The 19,452-nt window shown below is 37.0% G+C and overlaps 1 protein-coding gene across 5 annotated transcripts in view; it reads right to left on the reverse strand.

Moving 5' to 3' along the window:
• Positions 1-19,452, reverse strand: part of THSD7A (thrombospondin type 1 domain containing 7A) — a 664,277-nt gene that overhangs the window by 16,522 nt on the left and 628,303 nt on the right. For all 5 annotated transcript variants that reach the window (XM_045052422.1, XM_045052423.1, XM_019825529.3 and 2 more), the window contains 6 exons: positions 18,214-18,358; positions 16,787-16,902; positions 12,397-12,514; positions 12,021-12,166; positions 11,013-11,187; positions 6,409-6,582 (listed from right to left, as the gene is read on the reverse strand). In XM_045052422.1, coding sequence (XP_044908357.1) covers positions 6,409-6,582; positions 11,013-11,187; positions 12,021-12,166; positions 12,397-12,514; positions 16,787-16,902; positions 18,214-18,358 — 874 coding nt within the window. The remainder of the gene's footprint in view (positions 1-6,408; positions 6,583-11,012; positions 11,188-12,020; positions 12,167-12,396; positions 12,515-16,786; positions 16,903-18,213; positions 18,359-19,452) is intronic.

The following is a 19,452-nucleotide window of genomic DNA, read 5'->3' on the forward strand; positions in this document are numbered from 1 at the left end:
TTTTTGCTTTTGTTTCTCTTTCTGGACATCTAGAAAAATGTTGCTAAGGCCAATGTCAAATTACTGCCTACTTTTATTCTAGGAGTTTTATGGTTTTATGTATTCTGTTTATGTCTTTAACCCATTTGAGTTTATTTTTGTATGTGGTGTAAGAAAGTGGTCCAGTTTTATTCTTTTGTATGTAGCTGTGCAGTTTTACCGGTACCATTTATTGAAGAAACTGTCTTTTCCCTATTGTATCTTCTTGCCTCTTGTGTACCAGATTAATTGATCATGTAAGTATGGGCTCTATTCAGTTCCATTGATATAGGTGTCTAATTTTGTGCCAGTTCCACATGTTTTTGATTACTATAGCTTTGTAGTATAGTTTGAAATCTGAGATTGTGCTGCTTCCAGCTTTGTTGCTCTTTCTCAGGATTGCTTTGGCTATTCAGGGTCTTTCTGATTCCATATAAATCTTAGGAGTATTTGTTCTAGTTCAGTGTAAAATACCATTGGTACTTTGATAGGCATTATATTTACTCAGTAGATTGCTTTGGGTAGTATGAACATTTTAACAATATTTTCCTAATCCATGAGCATGATAGATCTTTTTCTTTATTTGTGTAGTCTTCAATGTCTCATTAATGCCTTATTGTTTTTAGTGTACAGGTTTTCACTTCCTTGGTTAAGTTTATTCCTAGGTATTTTGTTCTTTTTGGTGCAATTATAAGTGGAGTTTTTTTTTTCTTTCTGCTACTTTGTAATTAGTGTATAGAAATGCAACAGGTGTCTACATATCGATTTTGTATCCTGCAACTTAACTGAATTCATTTATTGTAATAGTTTTTTGGGGGAGGGTTTTCTATGTATAATACCACATCATCTGCAAGCAGTGACAGTTTTATTTCTTCCTTACCAACTTGCATGCTCTTCTTTTTATTGTATGATTGCAACGTCTAGGATTTTGAGTACTACACTGACTAAAAGTGGCAGGAATGGATAACATCCTTGTTGTACTTCTGTTCTTGATGGTGAACAACTAACAGCTTGTCTGAGGATGATGTTAGCTGTGGGTTTGTCATCAATGGCCTTTGTTGAGACTCACTTTGTTGAGTTTTCATCATGAATGAGTGTTGTATTTTGTCAAATTCCTTTTCTTTATTGAGATGATCATGATTTTTTTCTATTTTGTTTGTTAAAATTTTTAATGTGAAAATCATAGTAATGTGCCCGATTATTTCTTTGCTTTCAACTATTAAGCTTCGGATTACACTTGGGCTGGAACCTTCTTTACCAGGTTGGCAATAGTGAGCATCCTTGCTTTGTTAGCAATTGCAAGGGAATGTCTCTAATGTTTTCCCTGATATTATCATGTATGCTGTTAGTTTTTGTAGATATCATTTATTAGGTGATTTCCTTCTAGTTCAAGTTAAATTGGAAGTTTTCATTGTGAATTAAGGTTGCATTCTACAAACATTGTTTCAACACATTTAAAAATCCTATGACTTTTTTTCTGTTGGTATGACTTACATCATGATTAATTATGGTATTAACGATTTGGTTAGATAGTAATCTTTTATGATTTTGACATCTATTTTCATTGGTGACATTATTGACTAATTTTACTGCTACACTCTCGTGGGGCAGGAAGGATTTTCCTTATCTTTTTTTCCCACACAATTTTTTTTAAGATGATTTCACATAAAATGGAGTTGTTTATTCCTTTAAATTTTGGTAAAACTCCATATAAAGTACCAAAACTGAAACAGGAATAAATAGACAATTTGAACAGAGCCATACCCAGTAAAGAAATCAAATTAGTAATCAAAAATCACTCAAAAAACAAGAGTCCAGGGCCAGATGGCTTTCCAGGGTAATTCTACCAAACATTTAAGGAAGAGTTAATACCTATTCTCTTGAAGCTGTTCCAAAAAATAGAAATGGAAGGAAAACCTCCAAACTCTTTCTATGAGGCCAGCATTACCTTGATTCCAAAACCAGACAGAGACCCCACTAAAAAGGAGAACTATAGACCAATTTCCCTGATGAACATGGATGCAAAAATCCCCAATAAGATATTAGCCAACCGGATCCAACAATACATTAGAACAATTATTCGCCATGACCAAGCGGGATTTACCTGGGATGCAGGGCTGGTTCAGCATCTGCAAAACAATCAATGTGATTCTTCACATCAATAAAAGAAAGGACAAGAACCACATGATCCTCTCAATAGATGCAGAGAAAGCATTTGACAAAATACAGCATCCTTTCTTGATAAAAACCCTCAAGAAAGCAGGGATAGAAGGATCATACCTCAGGATCATAAAAGCCATACATGAAAGACCCAATGCTAATATCATCCTCAATGGGGAAAAACTGAGGGCTTTTACCCTAAGGTCAGGAACAAGACAGGGATGTCCACTCTCACCACTGTTATTCAACATAGTATTGGAGGGCTTAGCCTCAGCAATCAGACAACACAAACCAAAGGCATCTAAATTGGCCAGGAGGAGGTCAAACTTTAACTCTTCGCAGATGACATGATACTCTATATGGAAAACCCAAAATATTCCACCAAAAAACTGCTAGAATCGATTCATGAATTCAGCAAAGTTGCAGGATATAAAATCAATGCACAGAAATTGGTTGCATTCCTATGCACCAACAATGAAGCAACAGAAAGAGAAATCAAAGAATTGATCCCATTTACAATTGCACCAAAAACCATAAAATACCTAGGAATAAATCTAACCAAAGAGGTGAAAAATCTATACACTGAAAACTATAGAAAGCTTATGAAAGAAATTGAAGAAGACACAAAGAAATGGAGAAAGATGGGGCGCCTGGGTGGCGCAGTCAGTTAAGCGTCCGACTTCAGCCAGGTCACGATCTCGCGGTCCGTGAGTTCGAGCCCCGAGTCAGGCTCTGGGCTGATGGCTCGGAGCCTGGAGCCTGTTTCCAATTCTGTGTCTCCCTCTCTCTCTGCCCCTCCCCCATTCATGCTCTGTCTCTCTCTGTCCCAAAAATAAAAAATAAAAACGAGGAAAAAAAAAAAAAGAAATGGAGAAAGATTCCATGCTCCTGCATAGGAAGAACAAATGTTAAAATGTCGATACTACCCAAAGCAATCTACATATTCAACGCAATCCCTATCACAATAATATCAGCATTCTTCACAGAGCTATAGCAAACAATCCTAAAATGTGTATGGAACCAGAAATGACTCCGAATAGCCAAAGAGATCTTGAAGAAGAAAACCAAAGCAGGAGGCATCACAATCCCACATGTCAAGCTGTATTACAAAGCTGTAATCATCAAGACAGTATGGTACTGGCACAAGAGCAGACATTCAGATCAATGGAACAGGATAGAGAACCCAGAAATGGACCCACAGTGTATGGCCAACTAATCTTTGACAAAGCAGGAAAGAATATCCAATGGAATAAAGACAGTCTCTTCAGCAAGTGGTGCTGGGAAAACTGAACAGCGACATGCAGAAGAATAAACCTGGACCACTTTCTTACACCATACACAAAAATAAACTCAAAATGGGTGAAAGACCTAAATGTAAGACAGGAAGCCATGAAAATCCTCATGAAGAAAGCAGCCAAAAACCTCTTTGACCTTGGCCTCAGCAACTTCTTACTCAACACATCTCTGGAGGCAAGAGAAACAAAAGCAAAAATGAACTATTGGGACCTCATCAAAATTAAAGCTTCTGCACAGCAAAGGAAACAATCAGCAAAACTAAAAGGCAACTGACAGAATGGGAGAAGATATTTGCAAATGACATATCAGATAAAGGGTTGGTACCAAAATCTATAAAGAACTTCTCAAACTCCACACCCAAAAAAACAATAATCCAGTGAAGAAATGGGCAAAAGACATGAATAGACATTTCTCCAAAGAGGACATGCAGATGGCCAACCGACACATGAAAAAATGCTCAACATCACTCATCATCAGGGAGATACAAATTAAAACCACAAAGAGATACCACCTCAGGCTAGTCAGAATAGCTATAATGGCTAAAATAAACAACTCAGGCAACAAGAGATGTCGGCAAGGATGCGGAGAAAGGGATCTCTTTTGCACTGCTGGTGGGAATGCACTCTGGAAAGCAGTATGGAGATTCCTCAAAAAATTAAAAATGGAACTATCCTATGAACCAGCAATTGCCCTACTAGGTATTTATCCGAAGAATACAGGTATGCTGTTTCAAAGAGGCACATGCACCCCAATGTTTATAGCATCACTATCAACAATAGCCAAAGTATGGAAAGAGCCCAAATGTCCATCGATGGATGAATGGATAAAGAAGATGTGGTACACACACACACACACACACACACACACACACACACACACACAATGGAGTATTACTCGGCAATCAAAAAAAATGAAATCTTGCCATTTGCAACTACGTAGATGGAACTAGAGGGTACTATGCTAAGTGAAATTAGAGAAAGACAAATATCGTATGACTTCACTCATGAGGACTGCAAGATACAAAACAGATGAACATAAGGGAAGGGAAGCAAAAATAATATAAAAACAGGGTGGGGGACAAAACATAAGAGACCCTTAAATATGGAGAACAAACACAGGGCTACTGGAGGGGTTGTGGGAGGGGGAATCGGCTAAAAGGGTAAGGGGCATTAAGAATCTACTCCTGAAATCATTGTTGCATGACATGCTAACTTGGATGTAAATTTTAAAAAATTAAATAAAAATACAAAAAAAAAGTTTGGTAAAACTCAAAGCCATTTATGTTTTAGTTTGTTTCATGTATAAGTAAATATTTGATACACTTGAGTTTCTAATAGTTACATAATCCATAGTTTAGATTCTGTATCATTCTTGATAAATTATAAAATTTAGATTATCTTGAAGTTTCTATATTTATTAGGAACATTTATTGATAATTTTTATTTTTTTAAGTTTATCCATTTTGGGGGGGCAGAGAGAAGGAGAGACAGAATCCCAAGTAGGCTCTACACCATCAGTGCACAGCCCTACATAGGGCTTGAATTCACGAGCCCCGGAGATCATGACCTGAGCCAAGATCAAGAATCAGACGCTTAAACTGACTAAGCCAGCGAGGCACCTCTAGTCATAATTTTTAAAACTCAACTCTATATGATGTAGTAGTTATTTTGCTCTTTTTTCCTGATTTTTTCCATGAGGTGGTCTATTTAGTTAGTTTGGTCAACTATTGGTTGTTGATTATTTTGTTTTCTATCTCACTGAATTTATATTTATCTGTATTAGTTACATTCTACTTGAGTTTAATGCTTAGCTCATTTTAATCTTTTCTACTCCCCTATTTAGGCATTTCAGGCTTTAAGTTTTCTTGTAAGTACTTTTGTGCTAAATCCCACATACCATTTGATGTGTAATGCTCTAGAAGTGTCGTTTCCAGTTTTTACTGCTGTGTGCATGGTGACATTTCTTTCGCAATTGCTGTGTTACTGATTTCTAATTTTATTTCGTTGTCATTTGGGGGTGAACAAATTTTTCCTTGGGTCTGTTTCATTTATTGTAACCCCTGGCTTTTCTCTACTTCATTACCTACACCCTCCTAGGACGTAGGGAATGGTTCATCTGTTTAGTAAATTAGGGAAGATTCAACTGACAAGGTGCATAATTATACCTAATTCTTGGGTTAAGTCATGTAGCCCATTTGGCTTTTATTCTAAGCCTTCTTCACTAACATTCCAAGCTTTTGTCTCCAACTTTTCAGTAAAAAAAAGTAGTATTTTGGCTCCTATTTGCTATTAATTGTCATACTCTTTAATTGTTTCCAAAGACAAGCAGGAAGGAGAGGACCTATGTTCTACACTAGATATAAAGTCTTTTGTTTTCACTTAGACTGCCTCTGTGTTCCCAAAGTATGACATTTTAATGCTCTGTTGTTTTTGAAAATGTCATGGACTGTTTATATTGGGTGCATGGCTCTATATGTGTGTATACATTCACACATAGACACATAAACATGTATGTTCATGTGTTATGTCATATTAGTTCTTAACAATACTTTGATTTATCAATTTATAAGAATATAATAAAAATCTCTCATTTTGATGTGGATTTGTAGTTTTTCTTTGTTTCCTTCAACTTAAATAAAGGATATTGTTAGAGTCATACATGATCAGGATTGTCCTGAGTGTCCAAATAATGTGCTCTTAATTATCTGGGCCTTCTGTAGCTAATAAAACTGTGAACCATTTTTTACATTTCTTATCTAGTTTTTGAAGGGTGAGAGATTTTTCTTCCCGTAACTTTTTAGAATTCAGAATCCTACTCTTAATTCTCAGTCTTAGGAGATCTTAGCAAATTTACTTATTGAACAGAAAATTCTATATCTTACGCTTTTGTCTCTTAAAACTAAATTGAAAAGATTTCATGAATTGCAGCACTCACCATCACATGATTTTGTTTCTAACATTTGCTCTGGGCATAGATGTTGATTTTCTAGTTCTTGTATGATCACAGCTCTGGAACGGACCTGTATTCCACCAAAGCCTAGGTCCTCACCATTCACGCAGGTTATCTGACACAGGCTCCACGAAGACCAGTCCTTCAGATAACAGTCACCTGCAAAACACCGGTTGGTAGTTCATACACATACCCATAAACAGCAGCCGTCCAGCTGGTAATTATATTTCTTCACCTCACCGGGAAATGTTTTTTGGTATGCTAGTCATACATGATATTTATAGGATTTAGATAAGTATTTAATTTTTGCAAGTTTATATGTGGTTTACAAGTGTATATTGATGTTAGTTTTGGAGTGGATGTTGCTGAATAGAAACTACAGCTTCCAGGATCTTGTGCCTTATGATTCACCTCCTCTTAAGAGAAAACAAACAGTTGATTAAAACCTACCACCACTCCAGGGACACCTGCGTGGCTCAGTCGGTTAAGGATCTGACTCTAGATTTTGGTTCAGGTCATGATCTCAGGGTGGTTGGTGAGTTTGAGTCCCGCGTCAAGCCCTGCACTGTTAGTGAGAAGCCTGCTTGGGATTCTCCCTCTCTCTCTCTGCCCTTCTCCCTCTTTCTCTTTCGTGCATGTGCTCTCCCTCTCAAAATAAACTTTATATATTAAAAAACAAAAACAAAAAAAACCTACCACCATTCTTGACATTATGGTGAAGAGGTTTATTAAGCACTTGGTAGTACCAATGAAAATCTAAGTATACATGAAATTTGTCTTGTAGATATGCATAATTTCAAAAACACTTGAACTCCAAGGCTGAGAAAACTGGCATTTATACTTTAGTTTTTCCTATTTCTTGCCAGAGGTGTGAGGGTGAGACAGTCAATTGAGCAGCAACTGCAGTAGTAGTAATAATCCTTGTGACTTTATCTGACCTACATCTTCAATTGAATTCTTTTTTTCAATTATTTATTGAAGAAGAATATGCATGAAAAATGATCACATATTATAAATGTTCAAATTTTCACAGTCTGATTTTATAACTTTGTGGCCAATGCCCAAATCAAGCAACAGGACATTCTCAGAATTTCAGAAACCTTTCTTGTGTGACATATGGAATCGTACCATCTGTATCTGTAAAAAATACTTCACTCATTTATGTTTGCAGGATCCACATGTATTTATGTAGTTCCACTGTGATCGTTAGTGCTGTATTTTACTCTATTATATGACTGTATCATAATTTAGATACCATTCTTTTGATGGGCAGGTGGAGAGTTATACATTATTTCTATAATGAATACTGCTATTGTGAACATCTTAGTGTGAGTCTTTGAACTTATATATGCATTTCTACTGGGTGTATACTTAGGAGTGGAATTGCTGGGCCCTGGTGTATCCTGCGTTCAACATCTTCAACCATTAGGAGAACAAGGAGGATTTGATGAAATATACCTTTCCTGTATACCCATCCATTCTTCAGGACTGACTGGTGATACTGTACACAGGCTATAGTAAATTATGATAGACACGAATCCACAGGGATTCTTATCATTTTAATTATTCCAGCCATACCATATGCATAATTCATATTGCCTTATATTATGCTGAAGATGCCTAATATTAGCACAAATTTGCCTGGAGATCTGATTAATGAAAACATGTCTTGTGTTATAATTAAGAAATCTTGGCCAGACGTGAATAACTGGCTAATAGGTATATGTATAACAGTAAAGTGGAGTGATTTTTGTAGACCTTTATTATAGTATGTCATTAATAGTCAATGTCATCCTGAAGTGCAGAAAATTCTACTAAATTTTAGAAGTGTTAAGGAAAAAGAAACTACGAAGCATGTTTAAATACTTTGGGGTTACTCAGTTTTTAAATACATAGGAAAAACTATTAAAATTTTAAATAGTCCTCTCAAGATAAAGGTAATGTAACTACACCCCAGTGATTGCAAACTACATGGACATAAAATGTATCTTTTTTTTTTTTTTTTTTTTTTTTTTTTTTACTGGTAGGCTTTATCTCTGTGATTGTATCACTTGACATAGTGTATTTTACAACAAAACTCAATAAATCTTTTAATATTTGTCTGTGAATTATATAATTGTCACCCCGAAAGAATCCATGTCAGGCTTTAAAGGCTGAATAACAGCAAATGACAGTGAGACATTGGGCTTGTACTAAACATACTTTTATGTTTTGACCATATAAACCATTATAATAATAAACCACACTATGCCTGCAAAAGATAGGACAAGTATATAAAATGCACTTCCTCCTTCAGTATTTTACTTACTTTAAAGCTTATTAGCTCATATGTTGCTAGTTTTCAAAACCCATTATTGGAGAAAACTGGCAACTGGGATGAAGAGATGGTAACTTAGAAGAGCAGCCTCCTTCTGGGTTTGTAATTAATTTAATTAGAATAGTGTGTTTGTTCTGTTTTATGTTATTGTGGGATCTTGTTTTCCTTTGGGTAACTTAGGACAAATTTCAATCTTGTGTTTATTTATGTTACTATTAGATTAGCACCAGTCTCTCCCATTAGAAGGTAAACTCAATGAGGACAGGGTATACATGTCTCTCAATGTATTGAGCCCTGTGTCTAGCCCCCAGTAACACCTGATATAATAATAAAATGAGTGGGTGATTGTGCTGAGGAAGTATAAGAAAACAAGCAGGCAAACTCCACAGGAAAGCAGACACGAATTCCTGGCAAGGCTGCTAGTGCTGCTCTGTGTTGTGGTTATCACGATAATCCTATTCATGGTGCTGGAGATTTGGCTCTGGAATAGATAGGCCTTCCAACTTTTAGTTCTGGTGCCTTTTGACTATGTGGCCATTTAGCACATCAAAGCCCAAAGTTTCAGTCCTTGGCTCTGCCCAGAGCCCTTACCTGCTGCCACAGCCTCAACCTTGGTCAGCTGTGAAGCAAAATGATTTTACTGAATTGTATGTGAGAATGTGGACTGCAATCAGGCCAGTTTTTTGGGGGGCGGGGGGAGGGCAGGAAATGGAGTAGGGGAATTGCTGGATCAGGAATAGGTTATTATTAGCAGGTGCAGGAATGTCTAAGAAGCAACACTTAATCGGGGTCTAGAACGTAAGATTTTTAAAAAGATCTTTCTTCATTTGAAGTAGATGAAACTATAAGTACGTACAAAGGCTGTTGTTACGGTTGTGAGGAATGCCCTCAAAATCTAGCATATAGTTCAAAATATCAGGGATTATTTTACTTTACTGCTCTGTTTTAATTTTATTCAGTTCATCTTAATAAACTATAGAAACTGCCAATATTATCATCTCAAATAATTTACTTAAGAATGAATAAACTGATAAGAGAATGAGCAACCCATATTGTAAGCTTTTTACAGCATTTAGAGACCTCAATCCATTAAAATAAACTTCTGAAAATGTGTCCTCCATCTTTAAAATTTCCTTAAACCATAACTTTTTTATTTAGGTAGTCTATTTTTGTCTCCAGTCAAAATTTGTTTGCCAAATCCTTATTTTTATTTTTTGGGGATCTTATTCAAAATAACACATTCCTTAAAGAGATCAATTTTTTTCTTCTCATAATTATAAGCAAAGTGGAGAATAAAAACTTTCCACTGAGGGTGAAATACAGGCCATTTACTTCCAGTCTTATTTCTCTCTCATCTACTAATAAATTGTTGCCCCCATCTTTCTCAAAGCCTTAGGCTCATGCTTGATGTTGAGCTTATTTTGATCTTCTGTCTACCCTACAGTTCTCTGCACCAAGCCCAACTTCCTAAATATTAGCTTATCACTGTCTTCCAATTATTTCTAAACTATGTGATATACGATATTTGCTTTCCACATTTTACTGCATGAACCCATGTGTCCAACTCTGAATTGTGGTAATTTCTTTCAATATTTTCTTCCATAATATTTTTTTCTCACTCTCAAATGATTTTGCTGGGGAAAGGATTTTAGGCTCATGACTATTTTCCATCACACTGTGCATATATTCCATTGTCTTCGGACTTTCATTGTAACTAAGAAGAATTTTTTATGATTCTAACTGATTGCCTTCCAGTTGTAAGTACTCTTTTTTTTCTTTCTGCATGCTTTACTAGTTCTCTAGTTTTCTACATTTTGTGTTTTAACTACAGTGTATCTAGGTGTGATTTTGTTTTTGATTCTTTTCAGGACCCAAAGTAAGTTTTCATTAATTATAGGACTTAAATCTTTTGTTAGCCATTTGTGTTAAAACCCTGCTTCTCTCTCTCCTGGAAATCCTAAATAGATACAAATTCCCTTTCATACGTTCCCTGTCAAGCAGGAGCCTAAGGCCTTAAGTGCCCTCCTCTGCAGGTGTTAGAACCCCAGGGTGGCGGCAGAGGCCACACGGGAGACCTGGACTTCACCCTGAGTTGGCAGTAACAAGGCAGTAACCCCTGCATCCACGCTACGTATCCAGTTGTTGACACAGATACTACTGAATGAGAAGACTTGCTGACATGCCTTAACTTAGACTAGCAAGTGCAACCTCTTCTCTATCCTAGGTCTAGTAAGAAATGACCAAACTATGAATAACATTTTGTTATTGTTACCTGGGCAAGGCTGGGTGCAGGTCTCCTCGAGAACCATTTTTTTATTACCCTCTATAATGGGTTCAATGTCAGTACAGAATTCTTCATCCACCACTTTGCCGAAATCATCACCTGACCCATCACTCACTACACAAGAAATGTTCCTCGTTCTGGTCCCTTCACCACACTGGGCATCCTAGAACGCAGGAAGAAATAACTAATTAGGAAAAGAAAAATAATTCATTAGCAAGCTCATCACTTACAGTCATCTTCTGCACCATTGATCTTGATTTATGAGCAGTTAAAGAAGCATTTGAAACCCTAGAGAAGAAGTCCTGTAGGACACTAGCCATAAAGTATACAATGAACAATTTATTTTTTTTGTAGCCGAAGACAGGCAAATAAATTTTCATTAAAATGAATCTGTCTCCAAATGATTTTAAACACACAGGACAGGGACTGCTGGTTATCAAAACTAATTAAACAGTTAGGAAATAGCAAGGCACCTAAAATCTTTAAGAGGAAACATGTCATCTGTAAGTTCTGAAAAATATTTCTGAAACTAAATCTCTGCAGATAAAGAACACACCTCTCTCTCTTTCTCTCTGTCTCTCACTCTGTCTCTGTCTCTCTCTGTCTCTCTCTGTCTCTCTCTCTCTCTCTCTCTCTCTATATATATATATATATATATATTTTTTTTTTTAAAGAGAGAGTGAATGTGAAGAGGGGCAAAGAGAGAGAGAATCCTAAGCAGGTTCTGCACTCAGAGGGAAGTCAGACACAGGGCTCTTTTGTATGACCCTGGGATCATGACCTGAGCTGAAATCAAGAGTCGGATGCTCAAATGACTGAGCCACCAAGGTGGCCCCCCCACACCTTTTTTAAGTAGGCTCCATGCTCCATGGAGCCCAATGAAGGGCTTGAACTCATGACCCTGAGATCAAGACCTGATCTGAGATCAAGAGACAGATGCTTAATTGCCTGAGCCATCCAGGCGACCCTCTATACAACTTCTTGAGATTTGATTACCTGTACTTGGCATAGAGACCACTGGCCATATTGCCATTGATAACAGGGCTTCACTGGGCAAGGCTTAGACTGTTCCATCAGGGCAGGGCATGGTCGTCCATCACCCTGAAAGGGCTGAGTCACTGTTCGTCTTCGGATCATTTTTCCTTTAAGAGATACAAAGTGATGCAAAGTGATATATTTGTGTAAGCATCTATCTTGAAAGAAGGCATCACAGACATTTCTCCTGAGGAGATCCAAGGGACAAGTCTCAGACATTTTGAAAGGAAAGACACTGATTCAACCTTTATGAAAATTATCTGGTAAGCATTAAAGCAAGAGTGATATTTCATATTCCTTGACTATTAATCTAATGCTAATGAAGGTACAAACAAACCTGTGAGGCCACATGTTTGAGAGCATTCTGACCAAGGAGACCAGTCAGAAAGCTGACAGTTTATAGGACATTCCACCATGCAGGATGTGTTCATCTGCCAGTTCTTCTCCAGGCCAAGCTGAAAGGAAAGAGGTAGATCTGTTTTACTGACCTGGAAGGATGCCATGATGTGTCTTATTATTAGAGGGAGGATGGGAGGAAGAAAAAAAAATAATAGTGGGGAGGAGAGGAGAGGAAGAATAAGCAAGATGCATAATAAAATAAAATGGTATCTGGAGGACAAACACCCAAACTTAAAACTATAAAGTTGTTCAACCCACGAGAGTGGGAACAAAGGGCACAGGATGAACGGAGGAGTCCATTTACTCCATATACATTGTTGAATTTTTCAAATTAAAAAAAAAAGTTTTTAAATTTTAGCTAGTGCTATCATCATTTTTTTAAGTTAGTTATTTTTTTTATTTTTTTAAATGTTTATTTATATTTTGAGAGAGAGAGAGAGAGAGAGAGAGAGAGAGACAGAGGGCAAGAGGGGGAGTGGCAGAGAGAGAGGGAAACACAGAGTCCAAAGCAGACTCCAGGCTCTGAGCTGTCAGCACAGAGCCTGATGTGGGGCTAGACCTCATGGATCATGAGATCATAACCTGAGCCGAAGTCAGAGGCTTAACTGACTGAGCCACCCAGGCACCCCTTAAGTTTACTTATTTTGAGAGAGAGAGCATATATAATTGGGGGAGAGGCAGAGAGAGAGAGAGAGAGAGAGAGACAAGCAGGCTCCATGCTGTCAGTGTGGAGCCCTCCGTGGGGCTCGAGCTCACAGACTGTGAGATCATAACCTGAGTTGAAACCAAGTCAGACTGTTAACTGACTGAGCTATGCTTGACCTCCTAAATTTAAAAAATAATTTTCTTTTGAGATAGACAGCTAGTTGGGGAGGGGCTGAGGCAGAAGGAGAGAGAGAATCTTAAGCAGCCTCCATGCCCAGCACAGAGCCCAGTGCAGGGCTTGATCTTGAGCCACTCAGGCATTCCTGTTGTTGAACTTTATAAATAAGGAATGAAAAAAAAAGTATATTTAGTCTCTGAATTGGTTTACTTTCCCTAAAGGAGTAATGAGATAGGTGTAAGCATGATTGCTTCCCATTAGTTAAAAACCAAGAATATCACCAATATATAGATTTATAATTGTATCTTTGGGATATTATTTCTTTTTATGTGTCATCTTAAAACTGAAAAACAAAAGGTTTAAAAGACAAATTATCACTCAAAAACTAATAATATAACATTGAAATAATATTCGATAATAGTTAAGTATGTTATCTCTCTCAAAAGGAAATATGGGTTGCCAGAATTTTTTGATTATGAATATTTTATACGCATTTATTTTTTACAAAGATTTTCTTTTCTTTAAAAAAATTTTTTTTTCAACGTTTATTTATTTTGGGGACAGAGAGAGACAGAGCATGAACGGGGGAGGGGCAGAGAGAGAGGGAGACACACAATCGGAAACAGGCTTCAGGCTCTGAGCTGTCAGCCCAGAGCCTGACGTGGGGCTCGAACTCCCGGACCGCGAGATCGTGACCTGGCTGAAGTCGGATGCTTAACTGACTGCGCCACTCAGGCACCCCAAAGATTTTCTTTTCTAAAACGGATCTCAGCAGCTGAGGTATAATTCACTTATTTTGGTTAGCCTCTCATTAGATTCTGATACTGTGACATTTTATTAGCATTGAGTTCCTTCCTTGTTTAAGCATCCTGCTTTTAAAATATGAGATTTCAAACTCATCTACTTTTATATGCAAACAGTTAAAAAGCCCAAGGTACAAAGTAGCATGAAAATAGAAGTGCTTAAGAGCTTGTTAGGAGACTACAGGTTTTGTTTTGTTTTTAATCCTTGGGAATTTTAAAATGGTTTTTAAAATTTTTGCATGAAAGAGAAGTTTATAGTGTCTATGGTATATAGTAAAAGATGGCCAAAGAAATGTTATATTGTGGTTCAAGTATAGCTCTCAGCTCTAAGTTGTCCACTGAGAGAGGATCAGATCAGTGACTGTATGGTACACATCTCTCCAGGCATTCCTATTATATTCTTCACCAGTAATACTTGACAAAGCTGAGGATTTGGTATGAACATTTTTACCATATCACTTAATTAAAGTCTCAAAAAGTCACTTAAATCATGGGAGGTTGGAGAAAGGAGATTTAAGGCAATTATATGCTAATAAGGATGTGTAACATTTAAGGCAGATAATAGTTTCATGGAGAGAGGGTTTGAATCACAGAATTCAGCTACTATGACTTATTTCACTGCAGAGTTGAAAAGGATGTCTGTTTATAGATCTTTTTGGTATCCAGTGGTAAGACATTTTAACAGTCTACTATGGTTTTTTCTTACATTTATTGTTCCTCTTTTTTTCTTCTTCTCTTACTCTCTCATCTATCTAAACATATGTGTCTAACTAAATGAAAAGAAACCTGTTCAGGGATCAAAGAAGAGGAAAGGAGAAAGCAATTACTAGGATTGGATGAATAAATGTCTGAAAAACATCAAAGAAAAAAATGCTATATAAATGCTAGATAGGTTTAACCCTAATTGTACCCTTTGCTGTGGGGGAATGGCATTATTTCTTTCTGGTTCTTAGGGAAACAGCAAGAGTTAGCTACTGCTGTTGTTCTGAATGCAGGGTTTGCACATGTATTAGTAGGTAGGCAATCAATCCATTATTTAAAAAGATAGCCAGCTTTTCTCAGGGATATTAGTTAATACTACCGCATCCATGGGGATGCATAAACAGGATAGGAGTTGTTTATTCCAATTCCTGTAGAGAGTAGCACTGTACTTCCTAAAGACAGTGATTACTACAATGTTATGATATGAATCCCTAATTGTTACCACAGTATTCAAACAATGTAACATTAATGCATAAAAGTAAATTTATCTAGGCTCCTGGATAATTAAAATAACAGTTATTTCTCAAGGTTTTACTCACATTTCATTTAAGAAATAAAGGACTCTATTTATACCTCTGTCCTGTAGTCACTTATTTTTTAATTGGTTTTGTATGATTTGGGGTTAGCTTTCACAAAGCTCTCAGCTATTTAATGTATATTTCATTCTGATCCAGGAGGACATTTACATGTACGTTTGCAAAAAAGGAGATATATTAATCAACTGGAAGTAGATCAAAGCTCTCCAGCCAGCATATGACTATAGTAATGTTCATTAATACTAATGTTATTTTTTATAATGGTTACATTACTTTGATGTTACTAGTTTCAAAACCAAATTAATTCAGGTATAAAATTTATAACTAAAGTATGAATACACTAAAATATGTAATAAGATGGTAGTGGGAGGAATTTACTAACTAAACAACTTGTTTTCAGAACACTTAGCAGCTCCATTCCCATGGACAGATATAAGGAAGTTGTTAGGTCTACATGATAAAGATATCAAATGGATTGATATTATCTCCATCTGGAGTTTTCTCTTAGTAGCTGGAATAATTTCCCATGGGCTTATATAGCCCCCAAGATGTGTAGGTAGAAGTCATGGTCACCATGTCTGCTGAACCCTAATGAGGTCATAAGCTCCGCTCTATGTGTTCAAGATCTATTGAGGCTCCTGTTTATCTTGGTTCATGTTTAACCCAGTGGGGTTTAGATGCAGGAGGAGTTAAAACCTGTCAGGAATGTGGGGACCCTTTTGGTATGGAAGTCGGACAAAATAATTACAACATGAAGTGTAGCTTCAGGAAGAGAAAGGCCAACAACTATGTTTCCTCACATTTCATAAGGTCATACCTAGAAATGATGACATTACTTTTATAAATTGGAAAATTAACAGTTACAATTCTCTGCACCTCAAATATATAATGGCAGACTTCATTCCTTTGTTTGAATTTCAAGCTCTCTCTTACCCAGACCTGAGTACTTAGACTCTCACAGCTGGATATTAGATCCTAATATCAAAATCTGCTACCAAACCACATGCGATCAATGTTTAGCAACAGAGAGAATAAATGATGGCTCTTGGCAGGTGTCCCAGGCAACACAAAATTCACATGAAATTACAAAAGATGATGAGTAGTCTGATTAAGATTTATTGCCTTTATTCACCTTGATTACTTATTGTTCCCCAAGCATTTCTTTCCAAATAGGCTAATTAGCATACCTTTGGGCTCCAAGCAGAACAAAATACAGGAAATTATGTGTAGAAATCAGTAGTTGGACAGTGTTTCTTTTCAAGAGGGTGCTTAACAGCCTCTGAGTAGTATAGAAAACCATCTGCTGGCAATGAACTGCACTGAGCACAGGTCACTTGGCTCAGCATGAATTGAAATTATTAGGGAAGAATTTACTCACAAAGATATAACACAGTATCCCCTCACCTCTTCACAATATTTCAGGTCAACCGACTTGCCATCACTTCGAACACAGTCCAACATCCTTGTTTTAATGCCATTTCCACAAACTGCCTTCTCACTGAGCTGACACGTGCTCCAGTCTGAAAGGAAGGGAGCCCATCAGAACAGAAGGCTATGTATGAAACAGATTTCAAATGAAACTCTGATGACCTGAATCCCATATTTAATTCACAACTGCTTCCTAAGCCCCACAATCAATCATCCCACATGCAGAGCATATGGGTCCCGGCTTTGAACATATCAAGAGTCAAATGGAATTGCTGGGGTTGCACATAGCTATGGGGATTATTCTTGAAGGCAGATGTCTACCTGACAATCTTGACAGCTAGCCTTTTGGTGACAGTGTGAAACTGGCTTTGGCCTGCAGATCGAATGTCACTTAAAAACGTTTTTTTCCTAATAAAAGTAGAAATTTAAATTTTAACATTATTTCAAACAAAACACTATTTCACTTACTGTCCATACTTAGAATGTTTTAAAATATACACTTATTTATTTCAAAATCACTTAGGCCATATCTATTTAATTCTTTTATTTCATGTCTTTTGCAAAGTAATTCTTTCAATCTTTCTTTCCAGGGTAGCATAGCATGTCCCAGAGAACTGTGACTTCTTTGTATCATCAAAGGAAATGGAAGAGAAAAACCTAAGGAGACAAAAAGCCCATCTGACTGCTGTGTGTTAGTGCACAATGTTTAGAGTTTGTTTCAGCGGGAAAATTACTTGGGAAAAATTCCAAAATAAGCTTCAGTGTTGCCTTACATCATATAAACCAACGCATTCTCTTCTTTCTTAGAATTTGAGCCTTTATGGTATGAGAGGAGGGTTATGGGAAAAAATGAAGTCATAATAAGTCTTTTCTTCTGAAAAAAACATTCATCCTTTTTCATCTGTACCTTTGATAATGCGGAAATGTTTGTCTCTTCTTCATACGGTTTTTTGGTAGCTTAAGATTGCTGACATTTTTACATCAGACTCATCATGCTTATAAACTGCCCCCACACCAAGAACTTCGTCCCAGTATGTTATAGGTATTAAACATCTTCTGAAGAAGAAAGACATCTTTCAATAAACCTGATACTTATGGGAAAGATATGTATCTTTTATTTGCACCTTCCCAAAGTGGGAGGATGTCTTCAATAGGATCATTTAGGCTATTCACAATCTACCGTAAGGGCTCAATGTTTGTGTGATATTTTCATTCTCTATCCTGATGTTTACTGAGAAATAGATAAATATTTATGTCATTAAATAAAGAATTATCTCTGGGAAAGTAAGAAGCATGTCCAAAAGGGACCCAGATGGAGAGGAACAATACTTACGGGAATACTGCTGAGCTGAAAGGCACAGGATTTGGCCTTTAACTCTGTGATGAGATGACTATGCACATACCTGTTACATTATAATCATAGTGGAAGCAGTTTTTGTTTAGGTTACAAGGTTCCTTTTCAACGGCATTAGGGCAGGCTCTTCCTTCATCAGCAGGTTGTCTGATGGGATCAGCTGACCTTTGCCGGAAACTGCTTTGATTGCAAGGCTGACAAAGAATAATACAACTCCTCAGAATGGTGAATCCCCAGGCACACAAGAGCTAATATATGAGGGAGAGCACTGGAGCAGGAGTTAGAATTTTTGGGCCATTCTCATTACACCTCAGTGTCGCCATCTATAAAATCAAGTGTTAGATGAGTTTCCGATGTCCCATCTAGCTATAAGATGCTTAAGAGTCTGTGTGTCAAATACCAATCAATACATCCCATCACACATATGTAAACACACACATATGATCATATTAATTATTGTAGATCACTAATACAGAATTTGTAAACAATCTATCTATCTAATATAGTTTCTTGGGCCTGAAAAACCATTTTAAGGGTGATTTTAACATATTAGTTATTATAGATCATGAATACAGAAATCTGTCATCTATCTATCTATCTATCTATCTATCTATCTATCTATCCGTCCATCCATCCATCCATCTAAGTTTCTTAGACCTGAAAGACCATTTTAAGTGTGGCTTTAACTAACTAGTTTTAGTGACCTTTCTTTTCCTAATGGGCACATATACATGCCCACAAACACAATTCAGCAGTTAAAAAAGACTAGCTTGCCATTCTGTTACTGACACAGTCTTGTTCTGAAAACATCTGGTTTCTAAGAACAGGAACTTCAGATATGATGCTATGGAATTAGAACAGAAAATCATTTGCATACCCTTATTAAAGAGCTGATTCTTTGTTGCTATTTAACCTGTATCCAAGTCCACTGGCAGCCCTGTTTTGCCCCTGCTCTATCAGTTGGCTGTTAATCAGCACCTTTAATAATGTTAACCCTGAGATAGAAAATTAATCTCACTTTGAAAACGCGCATCATAAATTCTTTGAAACTGCCTTATGTTGTATTTCAGCAAATTAATTCCACATCAGATGTATTCTTCCCGTGTTTTTGATGCCATTTTGAAACGTACAGCTTTGCAGAGGTGCCTGCGCTAAGCCACATTTCCTACATGCTCAGCCAGTTCTGTTTCAAATGACTCTTCCCAGGGTCCTGTGGAAGAGCCCCTACGGGCTGTTGAAATCTAGAAGCTTTGTGTGATTTGAAAGTCTCAGCTGGCTTTCCAGGCCC

The sequence above is a fragment of the Felis catus genome, chromosome A2 (genome assembly GCF_018350175.1).
Source record: "Felis catus isolate Fca126 chromosome A2, F.catus_Fca126_mat1.0, whole genome shotgun sequence".
NCBI lineage: Eukaryota > Metazoa > Chordata > Mammalia > Carnivora > Felidae > Felis > Felis catus.